The following is a 25,709-nucleotide window of genomic DNA, read 5'->3' as shown; positions in this document are numbered from 1 at the left end:
TGAAAAGAGGGAGTAACCAGCACCTACTGTATACTACAAGCCACATTGGTTCCTCATTTTGCTCTTTATTGCCATTATCTTCTCAGATGAATACATACAAAGCCACTGTTTACCGTTGGGTGCAGTGATTACATGAGGGAGTCTTTGCATTTTTTATGATTGTAATTCAACGATCTGGTGCGCACACCTTTTAGTGGAACATGTGGAAAATTGTCAATCCCCAATAATGTAGTCATAATAAATGCATGGAGGGGGATTTTATGACAGGGGAGGGGATAGAAGGGATGTTCCCCAACCCGGCCCTCCCACACGAGGGTCAGGGAGCTTTTGCATTAAGTTTTAAGAATTGAAATAAAAAATATATCGTATACACATTTATGATCATGTCTGCAGAGCTACCAAGTCTCACGCATTCTGCGTGAGACTCAAGCATTTAGGGGCCGTCTCACGATCTCACACATGGCACCCATTTTTCTCACGCATCGGGGCGAAGTCTGCAACTTTGGCCTATAATAATGAGCATAGCTCAAAAGATTAAAGTGATAGTTGCAATTGAAGGTACATTTCCCTTTTGTCTTTCAAAATAAGTAAAAAATGGTGTCTTAAGTATGCACCTGATCGCACCAAATAGGCTAAGAGCTAAAAATTGAAAAAGCTCCCTTATACCGTGGGAGGCCACCGCAGGGGGAACCACACCCTCGCTCGCTAGCACATTTGCGCGCCGAGATGCCGAGCGATGCCGAGTCATGAAAATCTCACTCATAAAAATTTTTTGAACTCGGCATCCCTGTGTCTGGGAATTTGTCAATCAAATGTTAATTTTTAAGAATTGAAATTAAAGTACTCAGTAATCGCGTAATTGATGGAATATCAGAAAAATTGTCAATCAAAGAAGTGTACTAAATCTATGAATAGGAACCGAGCAGGGAAGGGTAAATAATTGAAAGAGGATATCCCCCTCCCACATGAGAGAATTTCTGAATTTGTTGGAATTGAACTGATAGATCTGATGCACTTTTTATGATGAAATATTCGGAAATTTGCCAATTTTCGAAGTGTACTAAATGTATGGCATGCAGGGAACTGAACGTGTGGGAGGGATAAAGGCCCTTACCCTCCAGGATCGATCATACGAGGGAGCTTTTGTATTTTTAGAAATGGAAATATCTCGTAAACACATTTTTGATGGAATTTTGGAAATTGTCAGTCCCCGAAGGCTATACTAAATCTATGGAGGGGAACCAAGTGGCGAAAAGGGTTACTTGAAATAAGATATCCCCTCCCACCCGAGGGACTTTTTGCATTTTTGGAACTGTAGTGACATGCAGATCTGTGCACATGCACTTTTGATGAAATATTCGGAAATCTGTTAATCTATAGGGGAAAGGACCGAGCGGGGGAGGGTGTATAGCCCCTTCCCATGCGAAGAAGATTTTGCATTTTCAGAATTAGAATTTAACAATCTGGTGGACATTTTGGGTGATATTATGTTCGGACAGTTGTCTATCAAAAAAGCAAGAAAATTTTCAACATCTCGAGAATTTCCCTCCCCCTCCCCCCCCCCCCCGCCCCGATTGACTATTAATATTTCTGACAGAGTTTGGAGGGAAATGACACATTTCATTTAAAATTCGCCTTATGAGAAGTGAACACAAAAACAAAAGATAACAGGCAGAAAAGACATCACTGAGCAATAACCCCCCCCCCCCCCGTCCTGATTTTGGATGGCATCACAACCACACACGGCGCAACAGGAATGACGTATCTGAATAATGAATAATAAATTATCTTGTTACTTAGCGGGCCTCAATATGATGTTGACACCAGCTCGATTGTTTCATGACTATACCCATTCGTCACCTCGTAATATCGATGGTCATGAACCTGAATTGGCAGAGCGCCACCTATACCGACTTTTATTTTCACTTCACAAGGGAGAATATAACTGACAATGATATATCATACACTAACGAAAACAGGCATTGAATAAATAAGGAAAGAATCATATTTTGTACCCCAGCGATTTATATATATATCTTCTAATACAAAGATCCTATCAAAAAAGAAAGAAAGGAAGAAAGAAAGGAAGAAAAAAGAAAGAAAGAGGACACATTTACTATAGACAAGCCGGAAGAAAAGTTATTGTAAACAAATTGAACCAGAGAAGTGCACATACTGGTTGATATAGGCCCTAGCTACTGTGACCTTTTGCTACTAATGAGATAGATAGTACATTGTACTCAACTTATTTCAAAACCAGTAAAGAATATAAATCTTTCAATATGTATGGGCGTCAAAGAAACCAGCCACTATAGGGTAAATGTATGTGTAGCAGTTTCCATAAAGCTATTTGCATGGATAAATGGTTTGTGCACTAAACGACAAAATGAACCAATTCCCCCCCCCCCTTTGTGTGTGTGTGTGTGTGTGTGTGTGTGTGTGTGTGTGTGTGTGTGTGTGTGTGTGTGTGTGTGTGTGTGTGTGTGTGTGTGTGTGTGTGTGTGTGTGTGTGTGTGTGTGTGTGTGTGTGTGTGGAAACCTCTGTAACGGATGGTTAAGAAGATTATGGCCTGGACTGCAAGGTCGAAGCAACATGTAAAATGGATGGATTACTTTCAAGAGGTCTGACTTTCCAGTGTTTTGACAAATTTCGCTTGTTCATTCAATAATCTCTGCTGAATTTATCATGGGAGTTATATTTCATCGGAAGTTCGTGCCGCGAATATCAAAACACCGAGGGGCGTGGTCTTTTAGTGACGGCCTAGCAATTCGTTCTCCTATCGACTCGCCCCATGTTACTCGGCGTTGTTGTTTTGCGACATTGATCACTGCAAACTCACATAAAAATGTGGTAACAAAAAAAAAAAAATAAGTGTGTGATCATTACGTTCAATGAAACAGACATTCCATTCTCTTTGCGTTTTTCAAATGATAAAGATGTAGTTTTTTTTATTTTTAAACCGCTTAGAAAGTGTATGTAGAGCTTAGAGCTAGAGTGAACGGACGTCATACCCTGATGAAAAAGCAGAAGAAAAAGAAAAAAAACTGCTTCAACAGTAACACAACGAAGATTAAAACAAATATCAAATAGTACTAGCTATGGAAACAACAAGAATGACAATAAAGTGCGAAAGAAACGGGAAATAAGCAAGAAAATGTCGCGTGTAGTGAAGATAGTAGAGAGATGTGGCGTTATGCGGCTTTGCAGAATGGGCGAACCGCCTGCTGGATGAGTTCTGTTTCTTGTGTTTATATGCGTGTCTTCATGCCGCCGACGGACAGCGAGTTGATAGGCCCACTTCGTTTACCGTGTTACGCGGGCTAGAACGTGCGATGCATGAACAAACAAGAGACAGGCTATTTTGAGGAACAGACAACTTCTGAATAATTTCCGTGTTAGGCACCTGTACACTAACTACCACCTGCACCAATAATTTGTGGATAAAAATGGCGGCTCTAAAGGTACCAAAGGAGGAACGCATTGAACAGGTGGTATTAGCGAGGCAGTTAGATGCAGCAGCGACGGTGCAGTTACACGGTAAGTTGTAAAGGTCCAAATTCAAGACTAAATCCGTTTTGATTGTTTGGAAGGTCAACGTTGCGTTGGAAGTCCTTGCAGACTCTCAGTGCAGTGTACAACGTGCTTGCCCATTCTAAAGTCTCTCTCGGGAGCTGAGACAAAGTGATTCGATTGTATAAAGAGCATTAAGAGTGCTATATGGCTGAGTACATTACAAATAATATCGTTTGTGCTTTATTCGGAGAACGGAAAACATTTTTGTTTTGTTTTAATGAAGCTGTTATTAATATTAGCATGAAATCTGATATTGACCTTGATGGAAGTAGACCTCTAGAAACTCGTTATCTTACAATATATCTACCATTGCATTGTCCTGTTTGGTTTGATGCGGTGGCAGTGAGATATATATCAGAATGTTTAATAAGGTAATCCCGGAGTTTAGGGGCCCTGTTCCGAAACCTTGTTAGTTGTTAGATGCTGAAAGGATTATTACTGTGTGTAATTCTGCTTGTGTGAGGTTTGAAGTAGGGGTCCTACTTTATATCTTAGGGTATAAAACTGATATTGATTGCAATCGTTTTGAAGTAATTGCAATTTCAAAGTTCTCGCTAATTTGATTGTTCCGTGTGTGTTCTCTGGTTCCCAAAAGTCTACATATAGAACACAGTACATAGCACTAACATGATCTAAACAAATAGTCTTTTCTATTATGTACTAGATGTGAATCATTTACAAGTGTATATATTGTAAAGTATATAAATGTATTTATATATTTCAGTATGGTTGATTTTTGTGTAAGGCTAGTTGTATTATAAAGGCCTTTAATTGATTTGATGTCTATTTTTTTTTTTTAGCATAATGGAAGAAATTGTGAAGTTTCTCGTGAGAAAAAAACTTCATGTTTACTATTCAAAGTACCGGTTAGAAACATAATAAATATACTGGGAACTTGGCATTACTTAACAATTTCTGAAATTAATAAAAATTGTTGTGGATAATATTTTCTTGAATATGGTACCACACCATTAGTTAGATGCTTTATAAAGCGAGTGGAAGGGCTTGCAACCCCCCCCCAAAAAAAACAAAAAAAACAAAAAAAAACAAAAACAAAAAAACAAAAAACAATCATTTCACCATATAGGGCCTAATGTGAAAAAAAAAAATATGCCTGGGTACAAATAAAAATAAAAGTTATTGCTGAAAGACTGATACTTTGGTCATAGACAGGCAAAATAACATTGTATTTCCACTTTTACAATCATATGCAGTTAATCATGAGCATATTTGAATGATTTGTTTTAAAAATTTTAGAAAGTCTTTTCCATGCAAGAATATAGAATCAGGAATGGAATATCAATGGTGAAAACATTTTGTCAACTGTGTTGTTTCTAGAACCATGCTCATAAGGGGCTCAGATTTTGTTAAATGAGACCTAATTTTGCTTAGTGAACTTTTGCTACTTGGTTTTGTTGCTTTCATGTGTTTTAAAATATGAGTTCACAGAGGAAAATGTTCCCTGTAGATTATGACCTCGTGTGGATGTGTGCTACAAGACTGCATCAAACTAGATCAGTTGAACAGTTTTTAACACAGCAGGCCCTCAAAAGATACTGTCAGATACTGATTTTGTAGAGTACGGGTACATGTACTAGTCATCCTTGAGAAAAAAAAAAATCGGGCTGTTGATTTTAAATAATCAGTCAGTGGTTCACTGCTATAATTATCAAATTTCCTGTTTTTGTCATCCCTCAAAAGTATCGCTCGAAGGTGATTGTGGTTGTATCTTATATGCTACAGTGACCATGAATTTCATGTTGTGATGATGAATACAACATTAGTCTGTATCTGAGTCTGGAAAAGGAACAATTCTATTCCAGACTTTGTTAATCCTGTATGTAAAAGGTGGCCAACTTTTAATACAGTTTTGAACTTACAGTTCTAGCATATATTTCATGTGGCAATAGGTAAAGCATGAGGAATTAACTCTCAAGATTTTCCTGAATGATTGATGCAGATCTCAATATTGTGAATATGAATATGAATATGAATTATTATTGAACTACTGTACAGTTTTGTGGACACATCATACAAAATATTAACACTACAAAACTTTATGGATGACAACACCATACTCTGAAAACTTAACACCCTGAAACAAGTATTTTAGATGTTGTTGTTATGAAAGTGATTAGCTATCGTTCACAACAAATCAATTTTTAGTCATTTAATCACCAATTTGAAGTGAAACTCTTATTGTCATTTGTGTAGGTGCTCCCCAGCAGACAATTGCGAAGAATAGATAACTTTAATATGAAATTTAGGTTTGCTGGATGGTTGCTACTTGTTTCTCAAAATTGCACCAGGATAGTCTCCACTGAGACCCATTTAATTGATGAATGTAGGTAGCATTAAGGCTGGAGGGCAGGCAAAATTACCTCCATCAGTGAGCTCGTTATGAAGCAGACATCATAAATCATGGTAGCATACCATACTGCTCAGTAATGGCATTTGACCTCCAGCACCCCCACAGTCATTGGGTGGTGGCCTTTGCTATCATTACCTTGACAATAGCCCTGTAATAATAATAGTCAGCATAGATATGTACAAGTCAAAGTGTGTATGTTATGTTTATGTTATAGGGTAAGTCTGTATATAAATGCATGTATCTGTGTAATTGTGTATTTGTAACTATGTCATACATGTTGAGTGGAAATATTATGATTGTTTTGTTTTTTTTGGTGTGTATGGTATGTGTGTGTGTGTGTGTCTTCTAAAGTCTGTATCTGTATGTAATGTTAACTATTTTGTATTTTTAAATGGACATAAGGTATCTGTGGAGTATATAGTGTTTGTTTTTCTGAATGATGTGTATCAGTCATTTATGTTTAAGCATAGACATGATGTAAGCATTATAATGTATAAATGTGTGGTTGTGTTTTTTGTATATACACCAGTGTGTTATATTTGTATACTATTTGTGATATGGTAGGTTGATATAGGCCTACATAATTATTATGTTTATTATAGAAGAGAGGGGAGACCTGTAGGGCAGTGGTCCATACCCACCAATGAAAGATCACGATCATTTAGGCCTCCTAAAGTGAGAGCGATACTGAGAAGGAAACAATGGGTCACGCTCGATCCCTTGTACCCCCTCTTTGAGAATTAGGCCACCCCAGGGGTCTCCACAGAATATGTCCTAGCCTTGATGTGGATAGTCTGCTTCCTTAGCTGGTATCGCCAACCATATGATGTGAAGCAGAGTGTGATGCTGATATTGACCCCCCCCCCCCCCCCCCCCCCCCCCCCCCCCAAAAAAAAAAAAAAAAAAGTGAAAGATTGAAGCATTGCAGAGATATTGTACATTACTATCAGTAGGATTGTAACTGTTTATTTGTGACAAAATGACAGTTACATACAGTTATGCAACTGTCATTTTGTCACAATGGCTAATTTCACAAAAGTACATTGTGAAATGTTTATGTAAACTATAGAGCTGGATGAATATATAATATAGGCATTTATTACCCAGTGCAGTGTACACTGTATCTCCAGATGCTAATGATTTCCATGTAAATATTGACTCTGGAAATTTGTGTACCAGTTCAGTGACAAAGCATATTTACATTTTTTGTTTTTTATATTAAGGTTGCATTCCATGTTCAGATAAGATTTATTTTGTTGTCTGCACAAGCTAGAGTACTTTACACTCCAACTATCTTTTGCAGAGGCTCATACATGAATACTGTGGACTAATTAATGAAATAAGATGCAATGAGCCTGAAAACAAGACTAAATAGTCTATCAAGACCTAGTTCAAAGCTCATCAGCTAGAGTAGCATCAACATTATATGTTTATCTTATTACTTGGGTCCCCATAATGACTTGCATATCTGTTGCAAATCATCCAATCACCATTACCTTTTCACAAGAACTTCACTCTCCACCTAGCGCTTTTTCTAAAAATGAAACATTAATGAAGCAATACAATTCTGATGAAGTACTTTATGCACATTAAATTTCTAGTAATTGTCCAAAGTTTGTGACGAAATATTTGTGCTCACATGCGTATGCAGAAAATTTTCCAGCAGCAATCAATAGATTTTGATATTTCAGTTGATATGAAAGTGAGGCGATATAATTGAAAACTTTAAGGCAAATATGCATCTGAGATACAGGTACCTATAGTCTGATATTCATGAATATGTTTACAGTATTTAAATATATGAATACATTCTGATAATTGGACATGAAATATGAAAGAACATGCAATTCATAGAGGAATTCACAGTTTCTTTGATGAAAGTTGGTCTTGTAATAGCAGAGATATCCAGAAAATAAGCAATCCTAATAAAATGTGACAGGCCACAACTTTTATTAGGATCTCTTTGTTTTACCATACTTATGGATAACTCAGTCATTTCAAAGCCGATTTTCATCAAATAAAATGTCAATTCCCCATAGAATTGTATGCTCTTTAACATTTCATAGAGTGATTTCTACATACCAGCGGGTATCTCGCAAAATGTTCAAAGCTAAATCCTCACCTCAACCAATACTGTACAGTCCCTTTAATGTCTTGAAATGTGTATTCTTTCCCTCTTTCGTATATACCTACAGGTGCCACTGTCACATCTCTGATTCTGAATGGTGCTGAAAGATTATTTGTCAGGTAAGAGAAAAATTATCCACCATATTAGTTCTTCTTGTTGTAAAAAGTAAACTGTTAGTTTGTGGTCTGAAAATTGTATGAAAAATTCTGGTGACTGTCATTTGTTTTTCATTCATTGTTCTATTGATGAGAGAATGGCATATAATTTTAAATGAAAAGTATTTATGATGATGGCAAATTTTGTTAATCTGGGGAAGGAGTAATTACAATCTAAGGCATTAGCAATCTTTTGAAGACCGACCTTTATGCATTTTCAGCATTTTTTTATGTCCATCACTTCCTCAGTTATATCAAATTTTTATGGGATTATTTTTTTCTCTAATCTACTGGTATATCGCTGTTGAGTTTAGCCAACATATTTGTTTTTCCAAAATGCTCTCAATGGTATGATTGATATGACCTATCCAACCTCACATCCTCCGTGTCTGTAACATAACTTCAGGCGCAAATGCCCCCTCTGACCCTGCATGAAGCTTCCACAAACGTACAGAGCATATTTCATACGACAGTTTGCTTTTAGAAGTCATGTAGGATATCAAGGGAATATTTATGCACAAAATTGCTAGAATACTGGGTTTGTTGTTGTTTTACAAGAGTATATCTCTCTTGATTTCTTCGAGATCGGTACTGAAATCATTTTCTTGTTGAGGATGAGGTAGACATGCCTGTGTTTGGAGAATAAATTTCATTCATCTAAGAAATAAGTGGCCTTCATTGCATGGGTGTCACACACAGAGGTTACAATTGTTGATGTCGAGGGAACTGTGTCCTCGGTATCAGCAACCAAAGTGTGCCCTCATTGTACATGCTCTGAGTGATCTCTTTCGCAGCCGATTAATTTGTTTTTCTGCCTCACTGTGTACATTCACAGCAGGGAGGCTGTTGGTGCCATGCTGTGCTGAAGGCAGTATACCGATCTCCTTGCCTGAAGTTGATGGCTGTGGTGCACTGAATGATTTCACACCTTTCATTTGCCATTCACAGAGAATGTCATCTTATCGGTGCATAGGAGTGCGGTTGTTCCACTTTACTGGGCTGATACATTACGATAATAACCTCAGAGAGATGGTCAATTAAATATGGAATATTTCCATTCATACAATTTATGTTATGGAATGAGTATATTATGTGCAATATGAGTTTTCTTATATTCTGACAGCAACGTACTTTGAACAGTCACTGTCTTTTGTATGCAAAATTTGATTCAATATTCATTCCTTTGTGTTGTATACATTTACAAAATCAAAGCTGTGTGATTATTTCTTATGTGGAACCTGTGGTGTGTTTCTTTATATATAAAACATGAAAAGGGTATCTCATATTTCATTTTTTGTGTGATTTGTTTTGACATAAGTTCACACTAAAATAACGTAGCACATATACTCATTCCATAATAATGCACCCTGACTAGCCCATTGTCATTGTTTTTTCTGTGATCATTTGCAGTGAGAAGGCTATTTTTGACAACAAGAAAGCTATCCGTGGTGGAATTCCAGTGGTTTTTCGTAAGTAGACCTACCGGTACTTGATATTTTCATATTCCATGGACCTGCACACATCTGTATTCATTACATTTTATTTAACTTGGTAAAGTATGCTGCAGCAGAAACAACAACAATAACAACACGAAAGCAAACATCTTAGCTTTTTCCTTCCAATTGGGTTTCACAAATGTGCACATGAGTATACATTATTCTGAAAAGTGGTCTTAATCCATTTTAGAGATAAAATGGTGGCAGATAATTGATGAGGAGTTATATTCTTGAACATCTTACAAATCAATATGATTTGAGCTCCTGCCTTGAATTGATTATTGCTCCACACTGTGCCTTTGCCAAAATGAACAATTCTCAGGAGTGGTCTTAATCCTCTCATGACCGACCATCCAAAAAAAGCTATTGACATTGTACATAAACATGCCAGTCAATGAGACTGAGAGAGTTAATCTCTGTGAAGGCCAATGGTACTGATGGGGGAAGGACTTTGCGTGAACATGACATGGCTCAAACAATGTTATGCTCCTAAGCTGTGTTGAATGCATCTATAGGCTGAGAATATCTTGCTCCCTTCTTTTTTCATTGGTGGGGTGTGGATGAGGGGATCCCATCTGCCTCACCCCCGTCATCCCTGATAAATGCCACTATCCTCCCCTCCTCCTCCTCCATCCCGTGATGGCTCTGGCAGCCATGGATGCAGACGTGTGTGGTCTCCCAGGCTCATCAGGACCAAAGGCCAATTTGACCTAGAAAAATTGCATAGTCTGTTGGCATCGATGGTATGCATAGTGACTCTTGAACATCTCTCTCTCTCCCTTTTACCCCTTGTCTCCCCTTCTTTTGCCCTCTCTTCCTCTCCTTCTCTCTCTTGTTCTCACTCATTCTATCTGTCTCTTCATCCTCTCTCCCTATTTTCCTTCCTTTCCATCTCTCAAACACACACACACACACCCCATTCTCCACCAGTACGTGTATCTGTCTCCCTCATTATGTTTTAATGTCTTCTCCAATCTCTCCCTCTCTTTCATTATGCTCACCAAACACATGCTACAGATCTCTTCTATATTCATATGACTGTCTCTTTATGTGTCCCTGTCTTTCTTTCTTTCATTCTCTCTATCTCCTTCTTTCTCTTATATGTCTGTCTATCCAACCTTCTGATTTATGTTCCACATACATGCATGATATATATATATTTGTTTATCACTCATTCCTTTCTCTGTTTGTCAGTCTCTGTCTGTCTGTCTGTCTGTCTGTCTGTCTGTCTGTCTGTCTGTCTGCCTGTCTCTGTCTCTGGTAATTTCTCTCTCACAAACATCATACTGTGTATCATTTGTCCTCTTTACGAGTGCTGTGTGGAGGCGATGTGGGGGATGTCTGCTCATGCTTCCTGAGACCAGTGACCCCCACTTCCACCCTACACCCCCTACACACACACACACACACACACACAATACATATAGGCACGCAACAGATTTCACTTTGACTACCTGGTAGATATTCAACTTTGACAACTGATTTTTGTTGAATGTAACAGAATGTGATGTAGTATTTATTCTGTTCAAAGCCGAGTGTTGCAATGGTGATAATTCATTTCATCCAGCAAATAACAAAACTTTCGTGTAGACATGTATTCATGGGACACATTAGTGCTTTTCCTATGAAATTTCTTTGTTTCAGAAATGTTATTGTCATAATCTTCTCAATTTGTGATGGGAAACAAGTATGGGATATTTGCATGTTTGAGGTTCAATTTCAGTCTGTAAATTTTGAAATGATGAATGCATACTGTCATAGTTATGTTTTATGTAATGTGATATCATGCCATTTATTCTAAAGGATGCCAAGAAAGGTGTACACATATATATTTGAGATGTTATTAAGTCTGTATTTATGTGAGAAAATATATCATCTATTTGTTTACTTGCAACTGATTGGCAAAGTGCCCTACATTAACGTAAATAGACACCAATTCTTCAGTGTTATAGTAGTATCTATGATTTTTTTTTTTTAATCTGGAGCATACATACATGGGGGTTTATGCCCATTATTTGTTATGGCTATACAACTAAAACACTGAATAATCATTGTTTACTTTTATTGATGTACGGCAATTTTCCAATCAGTTGCAACAAACACAACTCGACGACACAAGAGTCATTAATTTATTCATTTACTTGCTGGTGCCACAGCTCACTTTGGTCCCTGGGAAGATCGCCCACAGCATGGCTTTGCAAGAACAGCTGCGTGGGAACTGACTGACAAGCAGACGGTGAGTGACATGAACATTAACGTTGTTCTCCCAGGTTTATCTAGTGCATCGTCTTTCATGCCGTTGTAAGTGGAATATGAGTTACAAAACAAGTGTGTGCATGATTTCTTTTTGTTGGCAACTGATTGACAAATTGCCCTACATCGACGTAAATAAGCACTGATCAATTCAGTGCTTATTTACGTCGATGTAGGGCAATTTGTCAATCAGTCGTAATGAAAACATCTCGATGGAAGAACTTCTTGTTTTTGTTTGTTTGTTGTTTTTTTTCTTTACCAGTTAGAAGAAATCATGAAGTGAGCTACTTGAGAAATGCATATGGTCTGTTTGAGGAGATTTGCACTGAATTTAGAAGATAAAGAGATTCAATGGCATCCTCCAGAAAGCATCCCCAAAGTAGGATGCAGACTGGTGTAAGAGACTGATGCATTGCGAATTATAGGACTTGCCAATTCATGATTAAAAAACACAGTGGTAGAGTTTGAAATTTACATGTTACGCTATTCAAAAAAGAACACTCAGCAATATCCCACATAGAGGCAACTCAGGAAACTATAAGGCAATATTTTCACATGTTCCTAAATTGTGTGAATATCAGTCCACCCACTCAATTTATTAAAAAAAACAACAACAACAACACTGAAATCTATCACAGATACATTCTACATTCATGCTTGCATACATTTGTACCTCGTACTCCCCAGCCCCATGCTTGGTGGCTGGTATCACAACTTTGATACCTATCCTTTACCGCCCTCCATTATGCTGATTATCTTTGCAAAAAAACAGTGAATTTTAGTAATTGCAAGAGATGCGAGACAGAGTCAAACCACCAGTGAGGAGTACGCCTCAGCTATAGGACTTTTTTAATTTCTTAACCCTGTGAATCAGATGTTTGCAACCAAACTACTGTTGGTATAAACCAATCACAACCACACAGAATAGCTGTGGTAGAAGGAGCTTGCAAATACCACATTTTAAACCAAACACAGCTGGGAAAATCTAGCAGTTCCATTGGATGAAGTGACTAAGTGATTTACTTAGTATTGAGTTATTCAATAGGAACAGTGTGCCAGTTTATAGTTCTTTTTTGTCTCGAATGATAATCACTTATATTGCAGATCTCAAAAGTACTCAAGCCAACATGCTCAGCTTTGTCTATCCACATGCAATTGTCCCCATCAACAGAGCAACATCATAATGAGAGCCTGTACAAGAGGCTACTACACATTGTATGCTGAATGAGCAAGTGCCAGAGTGCAGTATTAATGAGAGGCGTTTCACATTTGGCTCTGGTCTGGCTGTCAAAAGTGTACCTGATACACGAGAGCAGGTGGATGATATACTATTGGGTTCCTGTTTACTCCCTCATGTCTCAACATCTTCTGGGATATCCAAGAGAGGTTTAGATACTATGCCACTTAAAAAAAAAATAAGATTATTTGTCCCAGGTGTGTCAGGAGAAATCTATAGTTTCTACAAGTTTCATTTTCAGTTTCCAGTTTCAAGTTTGGTAGCTCAGTCTCCCCATTGGAGTATCATGTGAGTACAAGAACATAATACAAGATATGAAGACAAGTTATGTACAAATTGACAGTAACAAGATCAATTTGACAAAATCTAACAGAGATGATTTTCGCAATATGAAGCATACAAAGTTTGCAGAATGTTAACTCAGGCAGGAGTTTTTCTCCCTGTTAGGTCAAATAAAACTACGTTTTGCTGCAGTTCCTCACTACACGGATGTCAAACTTTAAATGCCTCCAGCACACCTGTTTGTGGTCATTAAAAAAAAAAGAATTGTTCCTGCAGAGTACATGTGTACTTATCAAAGTAACAAGGGACTTGTGATAGATGAATAAATATAGAGGCAGTTTGTGCAACTGTTGTCTGAAAAAATTATTTGAGACAGCTGTTTCTTTCAACTCCCTGCCATGCCCAAAACCATCCCTTGATGTCAACAAAATGTAATTTATAATGACCCCACTTTCATCTTTCTCTGTCATGCTTTTGTGAAGTGTGTGTTAGAAAGAAAGAATTAACTAGAAATAAATCCTATTTTGATTTCAAGGCATACCTGTTATGAAGCACTCAGGGTACTTTTTTGATTAGTAGGAAATCAATCATATTTTGATTCAAAGGCAAAATACCTGTTATGACTTATCATTTACTGATAGCAGTTGCAATGTGTGGTGAATTTCTTGTTTCTCATCACATAAATAACTGATTGGGTAACTGTTCACTTTGATAGAGTTTTTTTTTTCTTTCTTTCAATAAATGACTAGACATCACAGAAAAATTGTTAATGCGATGTTGTTCCTGCTTTAATGACTCAGATTTATATGCAGACTTGCTAAAATTCTGGCTAAAACTTTTAGTGTTCAGACGACAATGTGATCAGTGTGGTAAATGTTCCAAAGGTGTGACAAAGCTAGCACCATAGAGCATCTCAAATCCTCCCCACATTGAAAGTTTCTTCACCTGTTTCACCAAATTAGTCATTTCATTCCTTCTCTGAATTTACTCAATTCAGGACCCCAAGAAGGAGGTGACATGTACCTTTACACTGGAGGAGAGTCCAGAGACACGCACATTATGGAACCACAAGTAAGTTCATTGTCGGCATTAAAATAGATGTAGCAGCAGAAATCAATCACCTTTAACTATACAAAGCAAAGGCACGCAGCAAAATGATGCATTACAATCCTGAATGTTTGATTTGCACTAAAGGTATTTCTTGTGTTTATTTTATGTAGCAGTACTAGCAAAGATGCAAAGTCTTACCAATTCTGCAGGAGGCCCCATGAAAACGTGAAGATATATCTTTTTTGTGTCATGGCAAGAGAATATAAAGGCATACCTGATTTGGGAATCATTTTTACCTATTAAGCTGCATGAAACACACAATTACCTGTATCCCAGATTTTGATATGTGAATATTGGCAACCTTGTCCTTGTAGCGTCAACTTAAAGATGAGACAATGTCAGTATCAAATGTCAGTGTATTCTTTTATTATTCTACAGTTCTTGTTGTTTTGCATTTGTAATTTTGCATGCTAATTGTGGAAATGATGAAGTGGAAATTTTTTAATCTGATTTTTGAGGGAAGTTAAAGCTGATATCTATGAACTTAGTAAAAATTATATTGTTTAAATGTTACATATGTGATAGCGTATTTTGTGCTTTCCAATGACTCACGTATGAAGCAGATACTGAACGGGATATGTTGTACCTTTTGGCAGAATTTTACCTCACCTTCTATAGAGTGGCATGGACGATTGAATGCAGACACTTTGATTTCCATGGAATTGGAATTATTGTAACAGGAATCCCTACAACAGCATCTTCCTGTCTACAGATAATGATTTGGTTCTGGATCATGTCTATCGAAAAAGAAATGATCTATTCCATTTTTTTCCGGGGGGGGGGGGGGGGGGGGGGTGGGGGGTGAAGTTTTGGGATGGCTCTTTTGGTACAACCCCTTTTGGGCTCTTGGACATTTCACAATGGCCCCATGATGAAAACAGATTTTTGCAGGTAAAGAAGGTCAGATGGTAATAAAATAAATTCTGAAATCCTTGAAACACAAATACATTATGCATCATCAATGAGCCTGATGTATGCATCAGATCTTTTATGCTGTTTTGTACTGGGGTTTGGCTACAATGTACCTTTAATCCAAGTATTTGTAAAATGAATTATCTCTCTTCTATACTGTTGACATTCCCCTGTGAGTGGGTGTGTGCCATTAGAGCCAGGCTGTTCTCAGAACCCACTGTCACTTCTCTGTAACACTGTGCCTATGTGATGAGCAACCCCAAAACTTGTCTCACCACAAAACCGCAAATATTGGAGCACTGCCTTCCCTGCAACCTTTGTAAAAGAACATCACATTTTCAGTTCAAAGCTCCATCCCCCTCCCCCCCCCCCCCCAAAAAAAAAAGGATGAAGAAAAAAGTATATGTTTCCCCTTGCAAATTTATACGAGTAGATTTTCACTTAGAACTTGCAGTATTCTCAAATCTCTCACTATATGTGCTAGCCATATCACTGTAATTCATCTTCACTACCATGAGATACCAGAAAAGACAATTTCTTTATTTTTTCAGATTTGTGAATTTCATTTGGAAATTGCAGTATTCTCAAATCTCTCACTATGTGCTACCCAAATGACTTTATATTCATCTTGACTACCATCTCTTCTTGTATACACTCTTGTATTTGCTTGTACCTAAATTCATCAATATAAAAAGGCACATCATTGAGTGTGTGAAAGTCCCATACCTGAGGGAGGCATGGTATTAAAGTCAAATAGCTTTCACTCCCTCTTCTCCTCTCCAATGCCATTGAACAGAGAAATCAGAATTTTGAAGGTTTTTGTTGACCCTTGATCCTGGATGGGTAGACTAAAATCATGGGTTGATGTGATTGTGCCCCTAAGGCAGCACATCGGCAAATATGCCACACAATTTATCAACCTGTCATATTATATGCCATTCAGCATCTGGATGGCTTATGTTTTGTATGCGTTAAAAAAAAAGGTACAATTCATAGAGCTAATTTTCTGTGTCATGTCTTCTCTGTGTCTGTTGGACAGATTTAAAGCAAAGTACAGTGTCATCTTGAAGAAGAAGGATGCTGTTTTTGATTTCTCTGTCACCAACCAAGGTAATTGATGTGAACTCATCTGTGGCTAACCTGTACTTTGTTTTCCATACTAGTTAACTGTGGAAAAGACTCCGCGAAGGAATGCTTAAATATACAAAATATTTAGGTTCAGGAAACCCTCCCTGATTGCTTGTAACATTCTTTTAGTCATAATAGGAGAAAAAAAAAACCACAATAGGCAAACGCTTTTTGAAAAGCCGAAGGTGTACTTTATAATTATTTCAGTGTTGGTTTCGATAGAATGTTTAACACTTCAATTACATTTAATCACAAGGTGTTGTGGGTCACTGCAGGTAACAATGGAAGTGTAGCTCCTAGACTGTGACCTCCACATCATCTTGTGCATGTTTGCAACTCCAGCAAGACAGACAGACAGACAAACAAACAGACAGACAGACTGTCAGATCAAAATTTTTTTTAATATTTTTTTTATAGTTAGCTTGGGAAAGAGAGGCAATTGACAGAGAATACACCCTAGGCAAGTAGTTATATACTCCAGACAAATAGTAATATAGTTTTCTCTATGTAAATATTGGTAAAGCATGCATCATAACATCCCCTAAAGGCCGTGAATTTTTTGTTTGTTTGTTTGTTTTTATTAGACTTTTTCATCACTGTTTTGAAGAATGGGTATCCCCTATGTTGTTTATAATGCTTAAGATACTTCCAGTATCACACTTTCTCAAGAGATCAGTGTATTGAAGGTATTTCTTCTATGTGCATCCTCCCAGATAGAGGTTGCTCATTATTTTGTACCAATTACATAAAGAGTCATTTTGATATATTTGTGCACAAAACAACTAACATCTTCTGTGTCCGTTATGTCACGGTGATACGACTGTCACAGACAGCTTTTTTGAGGTTTCTTGGTTTTTGTAGGTCCCAAAGGTGGCATGTTGCCAAGGTAACAATCTATTATAAGTTTTATCCAAATTTGCCTAAATTTTTCCTGCTTGGCAGGTTAATCAGATTCTTTCCAACTTCATTTCAAACTTCAGATGAATGCATTCTTTGAAGTCAGATGCACCATAACCAATATTCTAGTTGAACTTTTGATGACAATCTCTTGTTTCTAACAGTGTAAAACGTCTAATGCACAATGACAAGGACTCGTCTGAATGAATGGCTTATGTAACATTAGTTTTCGTGTATACACATATTTGAAAGTTGGAAACTCCATTTGTATGGAAGTGAAGTCAGGTCTGGTGTTCACATATACTCTGATTTTGAGAACCTTGCTTTATAGAGGGTCAGATAACTTAAACTTTCAATAATCACTGTGAATGAACAATCTTCACACCTCTTTCCCACCCACACTAAATTTTGATTTAATTGGATCTTAGCGTCTCACCGATGGGATCATTTTCTCCTTTTTGTTTCAGACTTGAACCCGATTGAATTTACCTGCCTGTTGCATACATACTTCCAAGTCGATGATGTGACCAAAGTTACAGTATCTGGCCTACAAGGTCTGGAGTATGTTGATAAGGTTGGTTTGTTATGAAGATGTTCCCTTGGTATATACTAGATTATGTTGTTCTTAATCACAGTAATTTCTCATATACAGTTGAACCTCTCTTATCTGGATCTCTCTATTATACGGACGCTATCTCGCCGTGATTTTTTTTTAAATAATTACGGGAGGAAAGGGGGATTCCGAACTCCTTGAGAACTCCTACACAAACACACATGAATTACATATTAATTCCAACATGATTAAAATACATTACATCAAATTTCCTTCCAAATTGCTTACCTTCAGACATTTTAACATCCCCAAACATCCCCAAATCATCGCAAGAACATGGACAGATTATGCGCTCGAGTCCTCTCATATCGCATTGCCACATATAGGTCCATACACAGCCGTCGATATGACTAGATAGACATGCATTGTTTCGAGTCATTGGCTGAGCAACAAATGATATTGAACACTCAAAAAATGTTCACACACAGTACACACACAAAGAGAGAGAGGGAGACCATCTAACAGTGGCGACCTACAGTCGACTTTGCCGAGCCGTGATGATCGAATTTTGAAGCGTAGTTTCGTCGACTCGTACTGTTTATTTTCAAGATCTACTTGATACATTTCTTAATAATTATTTAGGTAAATCATCCCAAGAATTTATAAAAGAAAATGATTTCATTCTTGCAAACACGAACCTCTATTTTGGGGTCTGTTACTGAGTGTAACAATGAAAAGGTTGCAGTATACACATTACTACATGTGTTACTACAATGGGCTACATCAGTACATGTGTATGTATATGTATAAAGCATTGAGTCTCCCGTATCCGGCCAAATCCCTTATCCGGATGAGCCCCGGTCCCGACTTGTCCGGATACGAGAGGTTCAACTGTATGTGGAAGAGAAAGAAAGTAGAGAAAAAATAAATCATAGTACTGATTAAATCAGTTGTCAATGCTATGATGGTGAGACCAAAAAAAAAAAAAAAAATCTGCAGATACTATATCTCTGGATTTTGCATTTCAACTTTCATGAAAGTCACAAATTGCAAAAACAATACTTCCTCTATCAGAGCGACGTGCTTGTGGCAAATATGACAGTGTCCAACATGGGGAAAAATTGGTAATCTTCTCTTTTGAAGAGAGAGTATACCTATTTTTTATTCTGCTTTAATTTGTGACGCTCAATTGTGCATTTAACCACTTGTGAAGTATCCTGCATGTCATGTTCATACTACATTATGCATGCCAAAAAAGTCGGATATGCATTTTCATCAACTCGATATCAGAGTATTGTAAAGCTTTGGGCAATGAGTGAAAAACATCATTTTACACTTTTAATGTGTATTGTACATAAAGGTAAGTGAAAAAATCCAGTAATTATCATTGCAGCGTGAGTGAGATTAAATTTGAAAGTTATCAAAACAGAGACTTCTTGTGACTCTGGATAGTTCCTGGTGGAGATAATGAAATAAATGGTGTCTAAGATATATTTGATTCGTGTGTGTTGTGGGGGCAGACCTTTTTTCTAACACTGGAAATTCCATTTCTACATAGGTTCGCGGAGGAGGGACGTTTACAGAAGACAGGGAGTTGGTGACTGTGTCAGAACAGGTTGACAGGTACCGTATGGGATGTTCCCTGCCAATTCGACTTATCAGTCCAGATAGCTGTGTGCTACTTTCAATCTGCACCTGTTGAGTGAGCAGAATGTATGGTAACCATTATTAACCCAAATCTAGAGTGAAGCACATCAACATTTTAACCTCTTACGGGCCAATATTGCCGAAAATAAAGGGATCGTACACTTTTGGTTGAGACCTAATTTCAGGTTTCTAACAGTTTTTGGTGAGATAATGTGAAACCTCTTATGAAATATGAAAGAGCATGTAATTCTATGAGGAATTCAACGTTTATTTGATAAAAATTGGTTTTGAAATGCCTGAGATATCCAAAAAGGGCGATTCTAATAAAGTGTGGGACCCACACTTTATTACAATTGCTTTGTTTTACTTTGTTTTTGGATGTTTCAGTCATTCCAAACCCAATTTTCATCAAATAAACTTTGAATTCTTCTTAAAATGGTATGCTCTGTGCTATATCATAAGTGTTTTCTTGGTAATCTCGCAAAAAGTTAAAAGCCCAATTCTCATCTCCACCAATACTGTACCATCCCTTTAAGCCCAATTGTTTCCATGACATTGAGCCATTCCGGATCCCCTCCCCACCCCCCCCCCCCCCTCCCAAAATGAAAGTCGTATTCTAAGTTATGCACACTTACTTTTGTCTTACAATTCAACAGTCTCCAGTCAAGGTTATTGTGATATGCACTAAGTTCAAAGATTTTGCAATGCCTAGGTATTTGCAGTTAGTTTGGGAACATCTGCACCAATGAATTAAAAGATTACTTCCAGATAATCATTGTATGTTTCCTGGAGTACAATTGTACATGCAGTCATACCTCTTCTTTCAGTATGCATAGTTTGTGACAATGGCATTGCTTTTATTCGACAGGGTTTACAAGAACACGCCCAACGTCCATGAAATAGGAAACACCATCGATGGGGCAACCATCACCTTGACAAAGCTGAACTTTCCAGATACAGGTGAGATATTTGTGCAAGTTATCATGAGTTATTAAGTCTACTTCTGTATCAGGCATGGTTGATTAACCTCCCTGTGTTCAAAAAGTGCTAAAAATGGTCTTCATGTGCTCTTTGTCTATCGTCCATCTTGCATAATCCATTTGGCCATTGTCTGTTGTCCATCATGGGTCGCTGACAAAGATGAAAATGCTTTTATGTGTCCATCTTCAGGTTTTGTGCTATTTCAGAGACCTTTCTGGTTAGAGGCTAGTAATTGTTCGTTAGGCTGCATCAAAAGGCAATTACAGTTTTAATACTGTATACGCTGAATATTTCGCGAGGTTTTTATTGTCCCCGCCGAACGAGTTAGAGCAGGGGACTATGAAACAGGCTCCGTACGTGTGTGTGTCCGTGTGTCCGTCCGTCCGTCTGTCTGTCCGTCCGTCCGTCTGTCTGTTTGTGCGTCCGTGTGTGATCAAAATGTTCAATTTGCTACTTCTCTGTCATTTATGAGCCAATTTTGATTCTGTTTGCTTTATATGATAGCACTACATGGGAGCTTTGAAACTTCTACACAGAATTTCAGTTGTGACCTTTGACCTTGACCTTTGACCTATATTGTACATTTTGCTTCAAAATGCTACTCCTTCGCCATTTCTAACCCGATTTCGATTCCGTTTGCTTTATGTGATGGCACTAGGTGAGGGCTTCAAAACTTCTACACAGAATTTTGACCTTTGACTTCTTTGACCTTTGACCTTGATTTTTGACCTATATTGTACATTGGCTACAAAATGCTCCTCCTTTGCCATTTCTAACCCGATTTCGATTCCATTTTCTTTGTGATAACACTAGGTGAGGGCTTCAAAACTTGTACACAGAATTTTGACCTTTGACTTCTTTGACCTTTGACCTTGATTTTTGACCTGCATTGTACATTTTGCTACAAAATGCTACTCCTTTGCCATTTCTAACCCAATTTCATTTCTGTTTGCTTTATGTGATGGCACTACAGTCTGTAGGTGAGGGCTTCAAAACTTCTACACAGAATTTTGACCCTTGACTTCTTTGACCTTTGACCTTGATTTTTGACCTATATTGTACATTGGCTACAAAATGCTCCTCCTTTGCCATTTCTAACCCGATTTCGATTCCATTTTCTTTGTGATAACACTAGGTGAGGGCTTCAAAACTTCTACACAGAATTTTGACCTTTGACTTCTTTGACCTTTGACCTTGATTTTTGACCTATATTGTACATTGGCTACAAAATGCTACTCCTTTGCCATTTCTAACCCGATTTCGATTCCGTTTGCTTTTTGTGATGGCACTAGGTGAGGGCTTCAAAACTTCTACACAGAATTTTGACCTTTGACTTCTTTGACCTTTGACCTTGATTTTTTACCGATATTGTACATTTTGCTACTAAATGCTACTTCCAGCGGGGACATATTTTACGCACCGCGTAATTTCTACTTTTCCTTGTTTTCGTGAATTTTGCGAGTCAGGTGCTATTCGCGAAATTAAAGATGCGCGAAAATATTGACTCTGATCCCGATGTGAATGTGACGTACACATGTACGCCTGTACGTTCAGTACAGGACTCCACGATCGCAAATGTAACCACTCGCGAAATCGTCGGGAATTCCCGATTCGCGAAAATTTAGACTCGCGAAATATATGGCGTATACAGTAGTTGACAACAAGGGGTACCACAGGGTAATTGCAACAAGGTCAAATCTATCTTGAAATTCGGATGAGTGTAAGGCCCCAGTGGGCCATTGCTTTTTTACACTACCTATTTCTAATGCTTGCCATTTGTCTGGTTTCTCATACAAACATTAGAGACAAGAAAAAAAAAAAGAAGTGTGCATGTTTTCTAGCCATCTTCAAAAATGTGGAAATGTGTGCCAATATAAAACATTCACAATAGCAATGATTGAAATGTGTATTGGCATGCATTTTGTTGGTTTTGTTCACCATTAAGAATTAAGAAATTAACTTGATCTGACTGAGCTAAACGTTGTATAATTGAAAAAAAAAATGTTTCTCTATCTCCTTGGCAGTGGTGTGGAATCCATGGTCAGATAAGGCCAAGCAGATGAGTGACTTTGGCGATGACGAGTACACCAAGATGATCTGCGTAGAAGCCGGACACGTGTCGCGCCCGGTCGTCCTCCAACCCGGAGAGGCGTTTTCGGCCACCCAAATTGTTGCCATATCGTAATAGGAAAAACACAAGAACAACAACAAAAACTTGGGAACATCAGGAGCTGAAAACAACAACAAAAACATGGAGGACAAAGAGCATCAGACTGCCAAAAGAATGAGGATGTTACCATGGTAACTGGGTATATTCAGGGCTCATTAGAGACATCTGCCTTCAAGTGATAAGACATAGAAAGCAGCTAGAGCCTAGAAGTTACGGTATGTAGGTATTGTGCATTTAGCACTGTCACACTGCCCATAGCAGTAAGCAACATTTATTAATTAGATATATAATGCATATCAAAATGTGATTCAAATGCATCATATGTTTTGCTGTCTTTCTCACTTGATGGTGGAATATCAAAAGTAGCATTTATTTCTACACAATTATCCAACTCAAATGTCGATGCAGACAAATTGATTTCGCTACTTCCAAAGAGAGGGTAAGATAGCTAGAGGCCAGACAAGGCTTGGACATTTTCATCTAGCTTCTGAATTTTGTTGTCATCTTTCACACTGGCAGAGTTAAGGAACAGAGCTTAATTACGGGACACCAGAGATGCCAAGTTCAAAAAAATTTTATGAATGAGACTTTCATGACTGGGTATCTCGGCGCTTGTGCGAGGGAGCGAAGCGACCGAGTAGGGGGAAGGGTGGAATCCCCCCTCCCACGGTAGGGACCTTTTTCAATTTTTAGCTCTTAATGGTGAGATCTGGTGCATACTTGAGTGACTATTTTTTACTTATTTTGAAAGACGAAAGGGAAATATACCTTCAATTGCAACTATCAGTATCACTTCAATCCTCTGAGCTCTAGCTATGTCCTGATGCGTGAGAAAAATGGGTACCATACGTGAGATCGTGAGACGGACCCTAGATTCGTGAGTCTCACGCAAAATGCGTGAGACTTGGTAGCTGTGGGACACTGTCACAGGCCATCTGTTATGACCATTGCTTGTAATCAGCATTGAATCATACTAAGAGCTGACATTTGAAAACCGGTAAAACAACTCAAGCCAAAGTCTTAAAATAAGCCTGAAAACAACAACAACAACAACAACAACAATGCAATTAAGTAAGAGTGGATAATCTTGTAATTATCTTATCATGATATTATCAGTTTGCAAATTTATTGATATTGTGCAGTATGATTTTTTATGGTGAATCAAGACAGTATTAAAGGGAAATCTGTTTGAAAAGAAGAGGAAAAACCCCCAAACAATTCGATCATGCATGCACAAAAACATAAACCTGCTTTAGCAGCTTCAGTGGACAATTAGAAAACTAAATTTATTATTTGTAGACAAACTTTGCAATATAAATATTCCGAGTGCTTTCAACATGTTTGAGATTCTTTCACCAGAGAGCAAAATAAGGAAGAGGGAAAGAGGTGGATGAAAAAGAACTAAAATTCTCACTGCTCTAATCTATCAAGTAAGTTGTTGAATAAGAGATGCCTTATACTCACAGATTAGGGTGCAGATATAACTTGCAGGTAAATTCAATTTTAGTGACTGGTAAACCCTTTTCATCATTTAAGCCATTACTGTCTAAATGACTGCAAGGGAATAATTAAACCCATCAGGCAACATACGTGAAGGAAGGTAATGAATACAGATGTACATGTTCACACATGACCAACATTTTCTGACATTTTTGGTATGGACACTCACACAGGACATATACCCATCGGATGTAAATATAAATGCCATCTGCATCTTCTGCTCCCAGACTTGGGAGCTTTAAAGTTGATGAATCAAAGTGGTGTTAGCTAAACTGAACTACACCCAAATCTATGTTGGAATTTGGTACATGGGGTGTTGTCCTGGACAATTAGCCTGGCTTCAAGGGTGTTGTGTAATGTGGGCTGCTTCATTGCACACATACTGCATATGCCTTGTCAGTTGTCATATCCATTGGTATTGAGAGGAGACTATTCTCCAGGTCAGTACATAGCAGGAGGCTGGACTTACCAGAGGAGATAGTTTTCTTCGAGGGCTGACATATAATGAATTTATTAGGGAGGGGTTGGGTGGGGGTGGGACAATCCACAGGCTTACTAGTGAGACTACATACACAATTTATGAGTATCTGAGTATCTACAAGTTTTGAAATTCAAAGATATGTAACTCTTATTCAGTCATGCAGCTTTGGCCACTGCTTTGTACCTGTGTATGCTGCATGTGATTCATGCTACTGTACAAAGCAAATGACTTTCCACTCTTAAAACTCTGAAAACTATGTCACATAAAATTGGACATCTTTATAAGAAAGTTATAGAAATAATGATAAGAGAAATAGTTTTGCAACTGATTGACAAATTGCCCTGCATCAACGTAAATAAGCACTGTTAATTGATCAGTGTTTTAGTAGTAGCCATGAGAAAAAAAATATGATGCCTGTCCGGTGATCTGGAGGTCGTGGGTTTGAATCCCGCTTAAGTATGTACGCCCATGATTTTTTATCATGGCTACTACTAAAACACTGATCAATTCAGTGCTTATTTACGTCTATGCAGGGCGATTTGTCAATCAGGTGCAATGAAAGCATCTAGACGGAAGAATTTCATGAATTTGAAGAAATATCTTTGGAGTGGATTCCCTCTAGCTGGTGAGAACGAAAATCTACATTCTGTAGTTGATCAGAAAAACCCCCCCACTGAAATACATCGCTATGATTACACTCACTGATCATGCTTCCGCTAATCCATCTTAGTGTGGCCTTATGCAATATACAGTTTTATCGACCAGATTGCCTGCATATATATTATGCCTGTACATTGTGATTTATTTCAAGTCGACTTGACAACACTGAATAGA

General features: G+C 37.8%; 1 protein-coding gene across 1 annotated transcript; it reads left to right on the top strand.

The window, feature by feature from the left end:
* The first annotated feature begins 3,410 nt into the window (after positions 1-3,410).
* Positions 3,411-25,143, top strand: LOC139735077 (uncharacterized). The gene is made up of 10 exons (XM_071645850.1): positions 3,411-3,538; positions 8,141-8,192; positions 9,639-9,697; positions 11,881-11,960; positions 14,494-14,567; positions 16,558-16,628; positions 18,011-18,117; positions 19,655-19,719; positions 20,612-20,703; positions 22,749-25,143. The coding sequence occupies exons 1-10, from the start codon at positions 3,448-3,450 to the stop codon at positions 22,907-22,909; spliced, it is 852 nt and encodes a 283-aa protein (XP_071501951.1). The 5' UTR covers positions 3,411-3,447; the 3' UTR covers positions 22,910-25,143.
* The last annotated feature ends 566 nt before the right edge of the window (positions 25,144-25,709 follow it).

Source organism: Diadema antillarum, unplaced genomic scaffold (assembly GCF_040938485.1).
Source record: "Diadema antillarum isolate AM-2024a unplaced genomic scaffold, OU_Dant_1.0 seq00000563_RagTag, whole genome shotgun sequence".
NCBI classification, from domain to species: domain Eukaryota; kingdom Metazoa; phylum Echinodermata; class Echinoidea; order Diadematoida; family Diadematidae; genus Diadema; species Diadema antillarum.
This window is presented reverse-complemented; position numbering and strand designations above follow the sequence as displayed.

Excerpts from the sequence above, each read along its gene's own strand:
- LOC139735077 (XM_071645850.1), top strand. The coding sequence starts at position 3,448 with ATGGCGGCTCTAAAGGTACCAAAGGAGGAACGCATTGAACAGGTGGTA. Across the intron at positions 8,193-9,638 it reads GCTGAAAGATTATTTGTCAG|TGAGAAGGCTATTTTTGACA; the intron begins GTAAGAGAAAAA and ends GATCATTTGCAG. Across the intron at positions 19,720-20,611 it reads GTGTCAGAACAGGTTGACAG|GGTTTACAAGAACACGCCCA; the intron begins GTACCGTATGGG and ends TTTATTCGACAG.